Source organism: Carcharhinus amblyrhynchos, chromosome 2, assembly GCF_965287045.1.
Source record: "Carcharhinus amblyrhynchos chromosome 2, sCarAmb.v2.hapA, whole genome shotgun sequence".
NCBI classification, from domain to species: Eukaryota; Metazoa; Chordata; class Chondrichthyes; order Carcharhiniformes; family Carcharhinidae; genus Carcharhinus; species Carcharhinus amblyrhynchos.
Window position 1 is genome coordinate 150,810,404 of NC_137325.1, and position 16,490 is coordinate 150,826,893.

The 16,490-nt window shown below is 49.2% G+C and overlaps 1 protein-coding gene across 1 annotated transcript in view; it reads left to right on the forward strand.

Moving 5' to 3' along the window:
- Window positions 1–3,528: 3,528 nt before the first annotated feature.
- Window positions 3,529–16,490, forward strand: part of LOC145359628 (plectin-like) — a 128,586-nt gene continuing 115,624 nt past the window's right edge. Inside the window, exons 1-4 of the mRNA XM_080214330.1 lie at window positions 3,529–3,732; window positions 5,291–5,406; window positions 9,006–9,112; window positions 11,298–11,417. Of these exons, the coding sequence (XP_080070456.1) occupies window positions 3,542–3,732; window positions 5,291–5,406; window positions 9,006–9,112; window positions 11,298–11,417 (534 nt within the window). The 5' untranslated portion in view covers window positions 3,529–3,541. The remainder of the gene's footprint in view (window positions 3,733–5,290; window positions 5,407–9,005; window positions 9,113–11,297; window positions 11,418–16,490) is intronic.

The following is a 16,490-nucleotide window of genomic DNA, read 5'->3' on the forward strand; positions in this document are numbered from 1 at the left end:
TCTTCTGTCCGTCAGCCAGTCACCTATCCAAGCTAATAAATTACTCCTAATCCCATGTGATCTAACCTTGTGAATTTACCTATTGTGTGGCACTTTATCAAACATCTTCTGAAAGTCCAGATATACTACATCTACAGGATCCCCATTGTCCACTTTGCTTGTTACGTCCTCAAAGAACTCTAGAAAATTAGTCAAACATGATTTGTCCTTCATGAAACCGTGCTGACCCTGATGGATAGAGTCTCGATTTTCCAAATGTCCTAATATTACTTCCACGATAATTGATTCTAACAGTTGCCCAACAGCAGATATTAAACTAACTGGTCTGTAATTTCCCACCTTTTGCCTCCCTCCCTTTTTGAATAGGGGAGTTACATTAGCATTTTTCCAATCCATTGGAAAATTTGGTATTCTAGTCTGAGGAAGGACATTTTTGCTATTGAGGTAGTCCAGTGAAGATTCACCAGACTGATTCCTGGAACGGCACGACTGACATATGAAGAGAGACTGGATCGACTGGGCTTGTACTCACTGGAATTGAGAAGAATGAGAGGGAATCTCACAGAAACATATGAAATCCTGATGGGACTGGACAGGATAGATGGGAAGAATATTCCCGATTTTGGGGAAGTCCAGCGCTAAGGGTCACAGAGTGAGTCTAAAGAGTAAGCCATTCAGGACTGAGATGGGGAAGAACTTCTTCACTCAGAGAGTTGTGAACCTGTGCAATTCTCTCCCACAGAAAGCTGCTGGGGTCAGTTTGTTAGATATGTTCAGGAGGGAGCTGGACGTGGCCGTTATGGCTAAAGGGATCCAAGGGGAATGGAGAGAAAACGGGAGTGGGATACTGAAACTACATGAGCAGCAACCATCATATTGAATGGCAGAGCAGGCTCGAAGGGCCGAGTGGCCTACTCCTGCTCCAATTTTCTATGTTTCAATGCAATGGTAATAGGTTGGGAAGTGTGGATCTCCAATGGGACTGTCGTTGTTCCTGAGTGAGGGTAGGTGACATTAAGGGGTCTAAAGTAAAGGAGAGGGTACAGGTAAGGATAGAGGCCGAGGATGTCCCAATAATAGAGGGAGTAGGGGGCGTGAGTATGGTTGGCGGCGTTCCAGCAAATAAGGTCCAGGTGAAGGCTGGGATGAAGGCGCTTTATCTGAATGCACGAAGCATTCGGAATAAAGTGGATGAGTTGGTGGCGCAGATCAACACAAATGGATATGATCTGGTGGCCATTACAGAGACGTGGCTGCAAGGTGACAGGGACTGGGAGCTGAATGTCCAGGGGTATCAAGTGTTTAGGAAGGATAGGCAGGAGGGAAAAGGGGGGGAGCGTAGCTCTGCTGATTAAGGATAGCATCAGGGTGGTAGCAAGGGATGATATTGGAGCCAAGGAGCAACGTGGAATCGTTGTGGGTAGAGATTAGGAACAGCAAAGGGAGGAAGACGCTGGTGGGTGTCGTCTATAGGCCCCCCAATAATGATCTGGAGGTGGGGCGGGCTGTTAACACGCAAATAAGTGAGGCGTGCAGGAATGGGACGGCCGTAGTTATGGGGGATTTCAATCTGCATATTGATTGGTCGACCCATGTTGGACGCGGTGGGTTCGAGGAGGAGTTCTTGGAATGCTGCCGGGATAGTTTCCTTGAACAGTGTGTGTTGGAGCCGACGAGGGAGCGAGCTATCTTGGATCTGGTGCTATGTAATGAGGCGGGTAGAATTAGGGAACTTGCGGTGAAGGATCCTCTTGGGGAGAGTGATCATTGTATGGTGGAGTTTCTGGTGCAGATGGAGGAGGACAAAGTGGGTTCCCGGACACGCGTCCTTTGTTTGAACAGAGGGGAGTATGGTAGGATGAGAGAAGAATTGGCGAATGTGGACTGGCGGAGCGTCTGCTTTTAATTTAACACTTTTCTTCACCTCCTTCGTTATCCACGGCTGATTATCTCTCCTCCTACGATCCTTTTTAACCATCGGTATAAATTTCTGCTGTGCACCAAGAAAGATCTCCTAAAAGATCCTCCACTATTCCTCAGCAGACCTACCTTCCAACGTGCTCCCCCAGTCCACATTCGCCAATTCCTCTCTCATCCTATCGTACTCCCCAGATAGGGTTACTCCCTGTAACTGTGTCCCGGGGAGTTACTCTCTGTAACCCGGGGAGTTACTGTCTGCAATAGTGTCCCGGGGCGTTACTCTCTGTAACTGTGTCCCGGGAAGTTACTCTCTGTAACTGTGTCCTGGGGAGTTACTCTCTGTAACCCGGGGAGTTACTCTCTGCAACTGTGTCCTGGGGTGTTACTCTCTGCAACTGTGTCCCGGGGAGTTACTCTCTGCAACTGTGTCCCGGGGAGTTACTCTCTGCAACTGTGTCCCGGGGTGTTACTCTCTGTAACTGTGTCCCGGGGTGTTACTCTCTGTAACTGTGTCCCGGGGTGTTACTCTCTGCAACTGTGTCCCGGGGAGTTACTCTCTGTAACTGTGTCCCGGGGAGTTACTCTCTGTAACTGTGTCCCGGGGAGTTAGTCTCTGTAACTGTGTCCCGGGGTGTTACTCTCTGCAACTGTGTCCCGGGGAGTTACTCTCTGCAACTGTGTCCCGGGGTGTTACTCTCTGTAACTGTGTCCCGGGGCGTTACTCTCTGCAACTGTGTCCCGGGGCGTTACTCTCTGTAACTGTGTCCCGGGGAGTTACTCTCTGCAACTGTGTCCCGGGGAGTTACTCTCTGCAACTGTGTCCCGGGGCGTTACTCTCTGCAACTGTGTCCCGGGGCGTTACTCTCTGCAACTGTGTCCCGGGGCGTTACTCTCTGCAAAGAGAGGGGATTAAGGGTTATGGGGAGAGGGCGGGAAAGTGGAACTGAGCCATGACAGATCAGCCATGATCTTATTGAATGGCGGGGCAGGCTCGAAGGGCTAGATGGCCTACTCCTGCTCCTATTTCTTATGTTCTTAACTGTGTCCCGGGGCGTTACTCTCTGTAACTGTGTCCCGGGGCGTTACTCTCTGTAACTGTGTCCCGGGGTGTTACTCTCCGTAACCCGGGGAGTTACTCTCTGTGTCCTGAGGAGTTGCTCTGTGATGCTGACAGTTGCTGTTGGCCATGCTGTGAGTGTTTGTATCCTCTTTGAAGTGTTTCTGGAATTTTGGTGTGCAATTTATGACCTGTTTGTACTTGTCCAATCGTATTTTCAGCGTGGTGGGCCTGGAGTGTCCTTTGAGCTGGGAACATGAACTGCTGTGGTTAATGAGTAATTGTGGGGAATGTAACTGCCAATGGGTAAATACACAGACTTGTTGAGGGTGTGACACAGCCACTGATAGGAATGTTATAGCTTCTGGCTGGGAATAAGAAATCATGCTTGGTGTTTGCATACTTAGCTCAGGTTACTAACTACACCCTTTACCACACCCTGCTGCTCCCTCGCATAGTTCAGTGTAACTCACTCAGCCGAGAGGCAGGCTACGATCTCTGGCCACAGAGAGGAAACCGTTGCGACGGGGTTCAGCTGGGAGAGGGATAGACAGAGAGTGCAAGATGTTAAAGAGAATGAAGCGGAGGAAGAGGAGATCGGATCGATCCAGTATCTCCTCAGGTTCTCTGACTGAGCCTGGAGATCGTGCACTGATGTTCTGTGAGGAGATCCCAACAGAATCAGACGATATCTCTCATACGCCGTTGGCCGGTTCAATATACTCAATCCATTCTACTCTGAAACTGAGTGAAATGTAAGCGGAGAGTCTGCTGTCTCCTGGATCAGTTTAACTCAAACTCTGCACTGTGCTCTTGATGGGGCCTTCGTAGAGTGACAAAGATTAGCTAGACTGTGTGATCCTGTAATGTGCTGTCATTCCTCTGTCCTGGTCATGCCAGTAACTCTTTGAATCCCAGTTTTATACACACGTTCAAAACTTCAAGCTTCTAAATCTAAGCAATTGAATCAGTATTTTCACATGTAGGTCTCTGTGAGTGTGTGTGTGTGTGCGAGGGAGAGAGTGTGTGTATGTGAGAGGGAGTGTGTGTATGTGAGAGGGAGAGTGTGTGAGAGAGTGTGAGAGAGAGAGAGTGTGAGAGACAGAGTGTGTATGTGAGAGGGAGAGAGTGTGTGAGAGAGAGTGTGAGAGACAGAGTGTGTATGTGAGAGTGAGAGAGTGTGAGAGAGGGAGAGAGTGTATGTGAGAGTGTGTGTGAGCGAGAGGGAGTGTGTGTGAGCGAGAGGGAGTGTGTGTGAGCGAGAGGGAGTGTGTGTGAGCGAGAGGGAGTGTGTGTGTGAGAGAGTGAATGTGAGGGAGGGAGTGTGTGTGTGAGGGAGGGAGTGTGTCTGTGAGGGAGGGAATGGAATATGAGAGAGGGAGTGTGTGTGAGGGAGGGAATGGATGTGTGTGTGTGTGTGTGTGAGGGAGTGTGTGTGTGTGTGAGGGAGTGTGTGTGAGGGAGGGAATGGATGTGTGTGTGTGTGTGTGAGGGAGTGTGTGTGAGGAGGTTTGTGTTGTGTGTGTGTGAGAGAGAGAATGTGTGTGCTAATTAGAAAGTTGCACTCACATACTTTTGAGACAAGGAGAGAAACTCAGCAACAACAGCAGACAAAAATCTAGAAGATGGAGCACCTCTTTGCCTCTCTGCCTTTTCTTCCCACCTGAACCAAATTGACAGCTTTTCAGCCAGTTTAACTCTCGATGTAGATTCGTGTTCACACACACCTTTCAATATGCAGGCTTTAAACTTCTGTTGTTGTATCAAGTTACTAATGACTCACAGACTCTCTCAACTCTCTGCTGTAGTAATTCACCAATTCAAACCAACTGCTTTCAGCTGGTTGTTTGATAACTGATACTTCAAGCACCTCCTTCAGTGTGACAGCGTGTCTAAGCAGCGTGTCTACGCAGCGTGTGGCAGCGTGTCCGCGCAGCGTGTGGCAGCGTGTCTGCAGCGTGTGGCAGCGTGTCTACGCAGCGTGTGGCAGCGTGTCTACGCAGCGTGTGGCAGCGTGTCTACGCAGCGTGTGGCAGCGTGTCTACGCAGCGTGTGGCAGCGTGTCTACGCAGCATGTAGCAGCGTGTCTGCAGCGTGTGGCAGCGTGTCTACGCAGCGTGTGGCAGCGTGTCTACGCAGCGTGTGGCAGCGTGTCTACGCAGTGTGTGGCAGCGTGTCTACGCAGTCCTTTCTCCCATCATTCTTTCTCTGTCACTTCCATCTGCCCCTTTCCTTGCTCTCTTTTTCCTTCGACCTCTTTTTGCTACTCATGATTCCACAGTTTTGAATGTAAATTTGATGTTTTCTCTTTAGGCCAATTTTGATTGACATGAACAAAGTTTATCGGCAGAAAAATCTGGAGAACCTTGAACAGGCTTTCAACATTGCTGAGCGGGAGCTGGGGGTCACCAAGCTGCTTGATCCTGAAGGTAAATGAGTCAACCAGCAAATGATTGCAGTAAAAAACTGGACTGTATCCTGCTCTCTCACCCATTCCCGTTCTCCTGTTCAATAGTCACCCTGACTGTTCATAAGAACATAAGAAATAGCAGCAGGAGTAGGCCATCTAGCCCTTCGAACCTGCCCCGCCATTCAATAAGATCATGGCTGATCTGAAGTGGATCAGTTCCACTTTCCCGCCTTCTCCCCATAACCCTTAATTCCCTTGTCTGTCAAAAACCTATCTACCCGTGACTTTATATTCAGCGAGGTAGCCTCCACCACTCCAACGGGCAGAGAATTCCAGACATTCACCACCCTTTGAGTGAAGAAGTTCCTCTTCAACTCCGTTCTAAACTGCACCCCCTTATTTTGAGGCTGTGCCCCCTAGTCCTGTTATCCTTTCTAAGCGGGAAGAATCTCTCTACCTCTACCCTATCTAGCCACTTCATTATCTTCTAAGTCTCTATAAGATCCCCCCTCAGCCTTCTAAACTCCAACGAGTACAGACCCAGTCTATTTAATCTCTCCTCATAAGCTAACCCCCTCATCTCCGGTATCAGCCTGGTGAACCTTCTCTGCACTCCCCCCAAGGCCAAAATATCCATACGCAAATAATGGGACCAAAACTGCACACGGTACTCCAGCTGCAGCCTCACCAGTGCCCTGTACAATTGCAGCAAGACCTCCCTGCTTTTATATTCTATCCCCCTCGCTATAAAGGCCAGCATCCCATTCGCCTCCTTGATCACCTGCTGCACCTGCAGACTGGGTTTTTGTGACTCATGCACAAGGACCCCCAGGTCCCTCTGCACCGTAGCATGCTGCAGCTTTTCACCTTTTAAATAATAATCCCTCCTACTATTATTTCTGCCAAAGTGGATAACCTCACACTTGCTAACATTGTACTCCATCTGCCAGGTCCTCACCCACTCACTCAGCCTATCCAGATCCCTCTGCAGACTTTCCACACCCTCCACGCAATTTGCTTTTCCACTGTTGTTTGTAATTTTTATTAATGATCTGGATGAGGGTATAGTTGGGTGGATTAGTAAATTTGCTGATGACACCAAAGTTGGAGGTGTGGTAGATTGTGAGGAAGGGTGTCATAGTCTGCAGGGAGACTTAGATAGGTTGCAGAGCTGGGCCGAGAGGTGGCGGATGGAATTTAATGCGGAGAAGTGTGAGGTAATTCACTTTGGTAGGAGCAACAGATGTGTCGAGTATAGGGCTAACGGGAGGACTTTGAATAGTGTGGATGAACAGAGGGATCTAGGTGTGTGTGTACATAGATCCCTGAAAGTTGGGAATCAAGTAGATAAGGTTGTCAAGAAGGCGTACGGTGTCTTGGCGTTTATTGGTAGGGGGATTGAATTTAGGAGTCGCAGTGTAATGTTGCAACTGTACACTACTCTAGTGCGGCCGCACTTGGAGTACTGTGTGCAGTTCTGGTCCCCGCATTACAAGAAGGATGTGGAGGCGTTGGAGAGGGTGCAGAGGAGGTTTACTAGGATGTTGCCTGGTATGGTGGGGAGGTCCTATGAGGAGAGACTGAGGGATCTAGGGTTGTTTTCGTTGGGAAGAAGGCGGCTAAGAGGGGATCTTATTGAAACATATAAGATGATTAGGGGTTTAGATAGGGTGGATAGTGATAGCCTTTTTCCTCGGATGGAGAAAGCTAGCACGAGGGGGCATGACTTTAAATTAAGGGGGGGTAGCTACAGGACGGATGTCAGGGGTAGGTTCTTTACCCAGCGGGTGGTGAGGGATTGGAATGCCCTGCCTGCTGCAGTTGTAGATGCGTCTAGTTTGGGGGCGTTTAAGAGATCTCTGGATAGGTTTATGGACGAAAAGGGATTGGTATAGGCTAGTGGGTCATTGTTTTTGTAACTGGTCGGCGCAACATCGTGGGCCGAAGGGCCTGTTCTGCGCTGTAATGTTCTATGTTCTATGTTCTATGTTCATCTTTGTGTCATCAGCAAATTTTGTTACCCTACACTCAGCCCCCTTCTCCAGGTCAGTTATGTAAATGGTAATTAGTTGAGGCCCCAGCACCGAACCCTGCGGCACTCCACTAGTCACCAACTGCCGACCAGAAAAGCACCCATTTATTTCAACTCTCTGCTTCCCCATTCTCCCCAGCTGCCATTCTCTCTCCTGGTTGCTCCAACTCCCTTCTACACGTTGCCCCATTTCCCCTCCACAGCCTCTTCCACCATCACCCTCCCATTTCCTGATAGTGGTTCTCTCCTATCCTGGTGCAATCTTCCTCTACCCCTTTTCTCTCCTGATCTCTACCCTATTCCCTGAGGCTCTTCTCCATCCATCTCTCTGCCTACCCCAATACCCCACTCAACTCCCACCCCCCACTCGCCACTCAACCCCCAACACCCCACTCAACTCCCACACCAAACTCAACTCCCACACTCCACTCCCCACTCAACACCTACACTGCACTCAACCCCCAACACCCCATTCAACTCCCACCCCAATCCCCGCTCAACCCGCAACACCCCACTCAATTCCCACACCCCACCCCTCACTCAACCCCCAACACCCCACTCAACCCCCACCCCCCACTCAACCCCTAACACCCCACTCAACCCCCATTCCCCACTCACCTCCCACTCCCCACTCAACCACCAACACCCCACTCAACCCCCATTCCCCATTCACCTCCCACTCCCCACTCAACCCCCACTCCCCACTCAACCCCCACTCCCCACTCACCTCCCACTCAACCCCCACTCCCCACTCACCTCCCATAGAACATAGAACATTACAGCGCAGAACAGGCCCTTCGGCCCACGATGTTGCGCCGACCAGTTAAAAAACAATGACCCACTAACCTAAACCAATCCCTTTTCGTCCATAAACCTATCCACGGATCTCTTAAACGCCCCCAAACTAGGCGCATTTACAACTGCAGCAGGCAGGGCATTTCAATCCCTCACCACCCTCTGGGTAAAGAACCTACCCCTGACATCCGTCCTATAACTACCACCCCTTAATTTAAAGCCATGCCCCCTCGTGCTAGATTTCTCCATCAGAGGAAAAAGGCTATTACTATCCACCCTATCTAAACCTCTAATCATCTTATATGTTTCAATAAGATCCCCTCTTAGCTGCCTTCTTTCCAGCGAAAACAACCCCAAATCCCTCAGCCTCTCCTCATAGGACCTCCCCTCCATACCAGGCAACATCCTGGTAAACCTCCTCTGCACCCTCTCCAAAGCCTCCACATCCTTCCTGTAATGTGGGGACCAGAACTGCACACAGTACTCCAAGTGCGGCCGCACCAGAGTTGTATACAGTTGCAACATGACGCTGTGACTCCTAAATTCAATCCCCCTCCCACATCTCACTCAACTCCCACACCAAACTCAATACCCACTCCCCACTCAACACCTACACCGCACCCAACCCTCAACACCCCACTCAACTCCCACACCAAACGCAACTCCCATACCCACTCTCCACTCACCTCCCACACCCCACTCAACCCCCAACACCCTACTCAACCCCCCATACCCCACTCAACTCTCACACCCACTCTCCATTCAACTCTTTCATTTTGTTGTTGTTTTAGATGTGGATGTGCCCCATCCTGATGAGAAATCCATCATCACTTATGTCTCCTCTCTCTATGATGCCCTGCCAAGGGTTCCGAATGTGGAGGCTGGAATCCGAGCCAATGTAAGTACCTCAAAACAAAAAGTAGAACTCCCAAAACTACCCAACTCAAGAATATTAGAAGTAGGAACAGGAGTAGACCATTTGACCCATAGAGTCATAGAGGCTTACAGAATGGAAACAGACCCTTCAGCCCTACTTGTCCTTGCCGCCCAGTTTTTATAATGCTTGACAGTTAACTGTCACTCATGATCAACTGGTGCATTTTTGATGGCAAACCTACCCAATCAGCACACTTTTCTCAAACAAAAGGAGGGCTAGCTTGAGCATGCACTCTCCATTTACAGGGTCAGTGGTGAGGGTTCAAGATCCGACAAAACTCAGGATTCAAACCTGGCTGGCGAGATTGTGATCTCCAGTCTTTGCTGCTCCTCACCGGTGATGTAATCAGGTTCTAGCCCATCATGGTTACAATGCATTTATCAGGCCCCCTGCCATATATTGACACTTTGTCATATTTTCAGACTGCACATCGGCACAGTTTACAACAGGTTCACTCCCCTCCCGGGGGGATTAACCCTGCATATAGTCCAGAGGGGAGAGGGACATGGCCAGACAGCCCCTTGGCACTGTCCCCTTGGCATGGCCCCCCTCCCCCCCAGGGCACGGCTCCTGGCGTTGCTCCCTGGCACTGTCCCAGGTGCTTTCCTGGCATAGCCCCCTGGTGCTAACCCCTAGCACTGACCCTGGTGCTGCCATTGGCACTGCCCCCTGGTTCTGCCCTCTGGCACTGCCCCCGGCGCTACCCTCTGGCATGGCCCCCCAGCACTGCCCTCTGGCACGGCCCCTGGTGTTGTCCCCGGCACTGCCCTCCCCAGCGCTACCCTCTGGCACTGCCCCCGGCGCTGTCCCCAGCACTGCCCCCGGCGCTGCCCTCTGGCACAACTCCCGGCGCTGCCCCCAGTGCTGCCCTCTGGCACTGCCCTGGCGCTGCCCCCAGTGCTGCCCTCTGGCACTGCCCCGCAGCACTGCCCTGGCATTGCCCCCTGGCACAGCCACTCACGCTTCCTTGGCATTGCCCCCTGGCACTGACCCCTGGCGTTGCTGCCGTGTTGCCCTAGTGCTGCCCCCGGTGCAGATTGATGTTGCCAAGTTGGCACCATGCTCATGTTTATCTGGCAGTGGAGCTCAAACAATAATGGGAGCCTCATGGGGAGGGATTCATTTATAGTGGTGGTGAGGGGGGAATGGCCCTGGGGGTTGGTAGAGATGTTAGTGATGGCTATTCAGCAGAGGGTTGGGGGGGTGGTCATGGGTGGAGGGGTCCGATGCTGGTGATGTTCTGGTGGGGGATGGAAGAAGAGAAAGAGAGTGCACTGCCAGCGGTGATCACAGGAAGCAGCGGAGGGGAGATTATTTTTTCTTATGATTGGGCACTCTTTAACAACACGCCCTGAACTCGGTGGGGTAGGCTTGGCCGATGGGTTTAGGCCCACCCTGTGGAATCAGTTTTTTTTGACAGATTGTTATAAAATGTACAGAGAGACACAACGGTTTCAGTCAGACCCTGACACTTCCATTTTTAGTAAGATCCGCCCAACAAAGTTGTTGCTTCACCTGCCATTGGTGTTCTTCTGTTAGTCTGATGAGTGCAACATGAAAAGCTTTGACAAACTGGGCGGGATTTTACAGCTTTGAGCGGGCGAGATCGGGAATTTCCCCCTGAGGTCAACAGAGATTTCCATTGTCGTACTCGTCCCCTCCGATTTCGTGGCAGGAAAAGTGACAGACTTTCGGCTGATATCTATTTTCAGCCACACTCAAATCCTGTTCTGCCAAATAATGATTCTGTGTCCAGGGTTGCGTTCATTTTGAAGTGTTGAAATGGTGAAATATTAGAAAACAGGGAGAAGCATGAATGTCACATTGCTGTACCCAGGCACTGGAGCTGTTGCATTGCTGGTATCCATGCACCGGAGCTGTTGCATTGCTGTATCCATGCACTGGAGCTGTTGCATTGCTGTATCCATGCACTGGAGCTGTTGCATTGCTGTATCCATGCACTGGAGCTGTTGCATTGCTGGATCCATGCACTGGAGCTGTTGCATTGCTGGATCCATGCACTGGAGCTGTTGCATTGCTGGATCCATGCACTGGAGCTGTTGCAGTTAATGGAGATAACATCTGCATATAATCAACTAATTCACTGCTCATAGATTTCTTTCCCTGAATCCATTGCTCTTTACAGGAGATTGAGCTGAGATGGCAGGAGTATTATGAGATGGTGACATTGCTTCTCCAGTGGATACGCCATCACATCAGCATGTTTGAAGAGAGAAAGTTCCCAGCCACCTATGAGGAGATGGAGGTGAGCAAGGAAGGTTTAGAAGCAATGTGAAACTCACACAGATCCTGGGTGCGATCTGTCCGGCCTGTGGGGCAAGCTGATAAGACTGTGCCACAGGCAAAAACTCAGGTTTGCACCCGATTTCTGGCCTCTCTCGATCTTACTGGCACTGGAAATCCAGCTAGTCAGCCTCGTGTCCATTTGCGGCAAGAGGATGAATATGTTATTTAAATTTATGTCAGACAGCACTTACATGGATTTAACCTGCCTGGGGCACTGTTTGGGCTCACTTGCCTACGTGATGCTGCCAGGAGAGGTGCTGTCTGGCAAGGGACACGGCTGGACCTCAGAAACATGAACCAATCGTGATGGCTTCACCCGGAGAACCAGAGGCCAATTAGGCCCCGTGGGGAGGTTTAGACAAAGGAGAGGCTGACCCTTGGACTTGCCAACCTGGTACTCTGGCAGTGCCCACCAGTACAAGGCAGTGCCAAAGGATAGGGCCTAAAGGACACGGGGCCCAGTGGGGGGTCGGTTGGCGAGTATGGGGTGCTGTGTGCATTCTGCATTGCGATTGATGCCACTCTGCATTGAAACCGATGGGAGGGGGATGATTGGGGCTGATTGAGGACTGGCCATGGTAGGGGGAACGGAGGGGTTTGGAAGCGGAGGGGTGGGGCAGGCAATCACAGGGCAGCGGGGAGCTTTGCGGCCGATCATGGGGGTGTAGGGCAGACAATCAGGTGGAGTTTGGAGTGAGAGTGGGATAGGTCTGGGTGGATGGGGGGGGGGGGGGGGGGGGGGGCTGCGGGGGGGGGGGGGGGGGGGCGTTGCGATAGGCTGCAGACCCCCACAGTAACTGGGGTTGGGTGCTTTGTTTAGGCACGGAGGCAAGCTGAGAGCAGCAGAGGCTGAGTGACTTCTGTTACCAATGACGTGAATTACGTGTGCAATAACGCCCTCTGCTGAAATCAGCCAGCTCCTTTCCCTACCCATGTGTAATCCTCTCTGACTATTCAGATAGCAGCTTTCAACTTGCCCAAAGAATGGATCTGAAACTCTCCCACTTTCCTGCATGTGTTGGACTTTGAATTTTTTTGGTAATGTGCCCCAGCTGATGAAGGCAAGCATGCCGTATGTCTTCTTGACTACATTATCCACCCGCATTGCCACTTTCAGTGACCTGTGTATCTGTACACCCAGATCCCTTTGCCTATCAATACTTGTAAGGGTTCTGCCATTTACTGTATATTTCCTATCTGTATTAGACCTTCCAAAATGCGTTACCTCAGATTAAACTCCATCTGCCATCTCTCGTCCAAACCTGCAACTGATCTATATCCTGCTGTATCCTCTGATGGTCCTCATCACTATCCACAAATCCACCAACCTTTGTGTTGTCTGCAAATTTACTAATCAATCCAGTTACATTTTTCTCCAAATCATTTATATATATTACAAACAGCAAAGGTCCCAGCACTGATCCCTGAGGAACACCACTTGTCAGAGCCCTCCATTCAGAAACACACCCTTCCACTGCTACCCTCAGTCTTTGACCGAGCCAGTTCTGTATCCACCTTGCCAGCTCACCTCTGATCCTGTGTGACTTCACCTTCTGCACCAGTCTGCCATGAGGGACCCTTGTCAAAGGCCTTACTGAAGTCCATGTAGACAACATCCACTGCCCTACCCTCATCAATCATCTTTGTCACTTCCTCGAAAAACTCAATCAAGTTTGTGAGACACGACCTCCCCTTCACAAAACCATGTTGTCTCTCACTAATACATCCACTTATTTCCAAGTGAGAATAAATCCTGTCTCGAAGAATCCTCTCCAATAATTCCCCTCCCACTGATGTAAGGCTCACCGGCCTGTAATTACCTGGATTATTCTTGCGACCCTTCTTAAACAAAGGAATGACATTGGCTATTCTCCAATCCTCTCGGAGATCCCCTGTAGCCAGTGAGATTTCTCTCAAGGCCCCAGCAATTTCCTCTCTTGCCTCTCTCAGTATTCTGGGATATATCCCATCAGCCCTGGGGAATTTGTCTACCTTGATGGTTCTCAAGATTCCCAATACCTCCTCCTTTTTAATCTCAACATGACTCAAACTATCTACACATCCTTTCCCAGACTCATCATCTACCAACTCCTTCTCTTTGGTGAATACTGACGCAAAGCACACATTTAATACCTCACCCATTTCCTCTGGCTCCACACAGATTCCCTCCCTTGTCCTTGAGTGGGCCAACCCCCTCCCTGGCTATCCTGTTGCTTTCATTTATGTAACTCCTTTATTCAAGAAGGGAGAGAGACAATGTGAGAAATTGCAGGCCAGCTAGTCTAACATCTGTCAGTGGGAAAATAGAAGCCGATATCCAAGATGTTACAACAGGGCACGTGGAAAATTCAAGATAACCAGGTGAAGCTGACATGGTTTTGTGAAAGGGAAATCATGTTTCACCAACTGATTGGAGTTCTTTAAAGGAGTAACGTGTGCTGTGGATAAAGGAGAATCGGTGGGAAAAAATGTACAGTACTTAGCTTCCCTGAAAGCATTTTGATAATGTGGCACATCAAAGGCTATAATGGGAAAAAAAAGTTCATGGTATGGGGGTGACATATTGGCATGGATAAAAAATTATCCAGCTACCAGGAAACAGAGTTGGCATCAATATTGTGTTCCAGTTGGCAGGATGTCATAGAGTCATAGAGGTTTACAGCATGGAAACAGGCCCTTCGGCCCAACTTGTCCATGCTGCCCTTTTTTTAAACCCCAAAGCTAGTCTCAATTGCCCGCATTTGGCCCATATCCCTCTATACCCATCATATCCATGTAAATGCTTTTTAAAAGACAAGATTGTACCTGCCTCTACCACTGCCTCTGGCAGCTTGTTCCAGACACTCACCACCCTCTGTGTGAAAAAATTGCCCCTCTGGACACTTTTGTATCTCTCCCCTTTCACCTTAAACTTATGGCCTCTAGTTTTAGACTCCCCTACCTTTGGGAAAAGATATTGACTATCTAGCTGATCTGTGCCCCTCATTATTTTATAGACCTCTATAAGATCACCCCTCAGCCTCCTACATTCCGGAGAAAAAAGTCCCAGTTTATCCAGTGTCTCCTTATACCTCAAACCATCAAGTCCTAGTAGCATCCTAGTGAATCTTTTCTGCACTCTTTTTAGTTTAATAATATCCTTTTTATAATAAGGTGACCAGAACTGTACACAGTATTCCAAGTGTGGCCTTACCAATGTCTTGTACAACTTCAACAAGCTGTCTCAACTCCTGTATTCAATGTTCTGACCAATGAAACCAAGCATGCTGAATGCCTTCTTCACCACTCTGTCCACCTGTGACTCCACTTTCAAGGAGCTATGAACATGTACCCCTAGATCTCTTTGTTCTGTAACTCTCCCCAACGCCCTACCATTAACTGAGTAAGTCCTGCTCTGAACAAAGAACAATACAGCACAGGAACAGGCCTTCAGCCCTCCAAGCCTGCACCGATCATGTGTTCCTAACTAGACCATCCGTTTGTATCTCTCTATTCCCAGTCTGTTCATGTGGCTATCTAGATAAGTCTTAAATGATCCCAGCGTGTCCGCCTCCACCACCTTGTTTGGCAGTGCATTCCAGGCCCTCACCACCCTCTGTGTAAAAAACATCCCTCTGACATCTGAGTTAAACCTCGCCCCCCCCCACCTTGAATTTATGTCCCCTTGTGTTCGTCACCTCCGACCTGGGAAAAAGCTTCCCACTGTTCACCCTATCTGTGCCCTTCATAATTTTATACACCTCTGTTAGATCACCCCTCATCCCCCGTCTTCCCAGGGAGAAAAACCCCAGTTTACCCAACCTCTCCTCATAGCTAAGACCCTCCATACCAGGCAACATCCTGATAAACCTTTTCTGTACTCTCTCCAAAGCCTCCAAGTCCTTCTGGTAGTCTGGCGATCTGAGCTGGATGCAGTATTCCAAATGTGGCCTAACCAATGTTCTATATAACTGCAACATCATATGCCAACTTTTATACTCTATGCCCCGTCCAATAAAGGCAAGCATGCGATATGCCTTCTTCACCACTCTCTCCAACTGTGCTGCCACCTTTAAGGATCTGTGGACTTACAAACCCAGTTCCCTTTGTGTCTATACTCCTGATGGTTCTGCTATTTATTGTGTAGCTCCCCTCGACATTAGACCTACCAAAATGCATCCCTTCGCATTTATCTGGATTAAATTCCATCTGCCATTTCTCTGCCCAATTTTCCAGCCTATCTATATCCTGCTGTATTCTCTGACAATGTTCATCACCATCTGCAACTCCAACAATCTTTGTATCGTCCACAAACTTACTGATCACACCAGCTACATCTTCTTCCAAATCATTTATATATATCACAAACAGCAGAGGTTCTTGGTTCTGTCTTCACAAAAGAGATACAAATCAGATACCAGAAATGTTGGAGAATGTAAGATTTAGTGAGAGGGAATATCCAGAGAGATCAATATTAGTAGAGAAATGGTACAGGGAAAATTGATGGGATTGAAGGTGGATAAAACTCCAGTTTGATAATCTACATCCCAGGATACTTAAGGAAGTGGCTTTAGAAATAGTGGATGCATTGGTGGGCATCTTCCAGGATTCTATAGACTCTGGAACAGTCCCCGCAGATTGGAGAGTAGCGAATCTCACTCCAATATTCAAAAAGGGAGGTGGAGAGAAAACAGGGAATTATAGACCAGTAAGCTTAACATCGGCAGTGGGGAAAATTCTCAAATCCATTATCAAGGACTTTATAGCAGAGCATTTAGAAAGCAGTGACAGGATCAGGCAGAGTCAGCATGGATTGATGAAGGGGAAATCACGCTTGACAAATTTGTTGGAATTCTTTGAAGATGTAACTAGTAGAATTGACAAGGGGGAGCAAGTCGGTGTGGTCTATTTGCTCTTTCAGAAAGCGTTTGACAAAGTCCTGCATAAGAAATTATTTTGCAAGATTAAAGCGCCTGGGATTCTCAGAATCACAGAATCCTGCAGTGCAGAAGAGGCCCTTCAGCCCATTGAGTCTACACCAACACATGAAAGG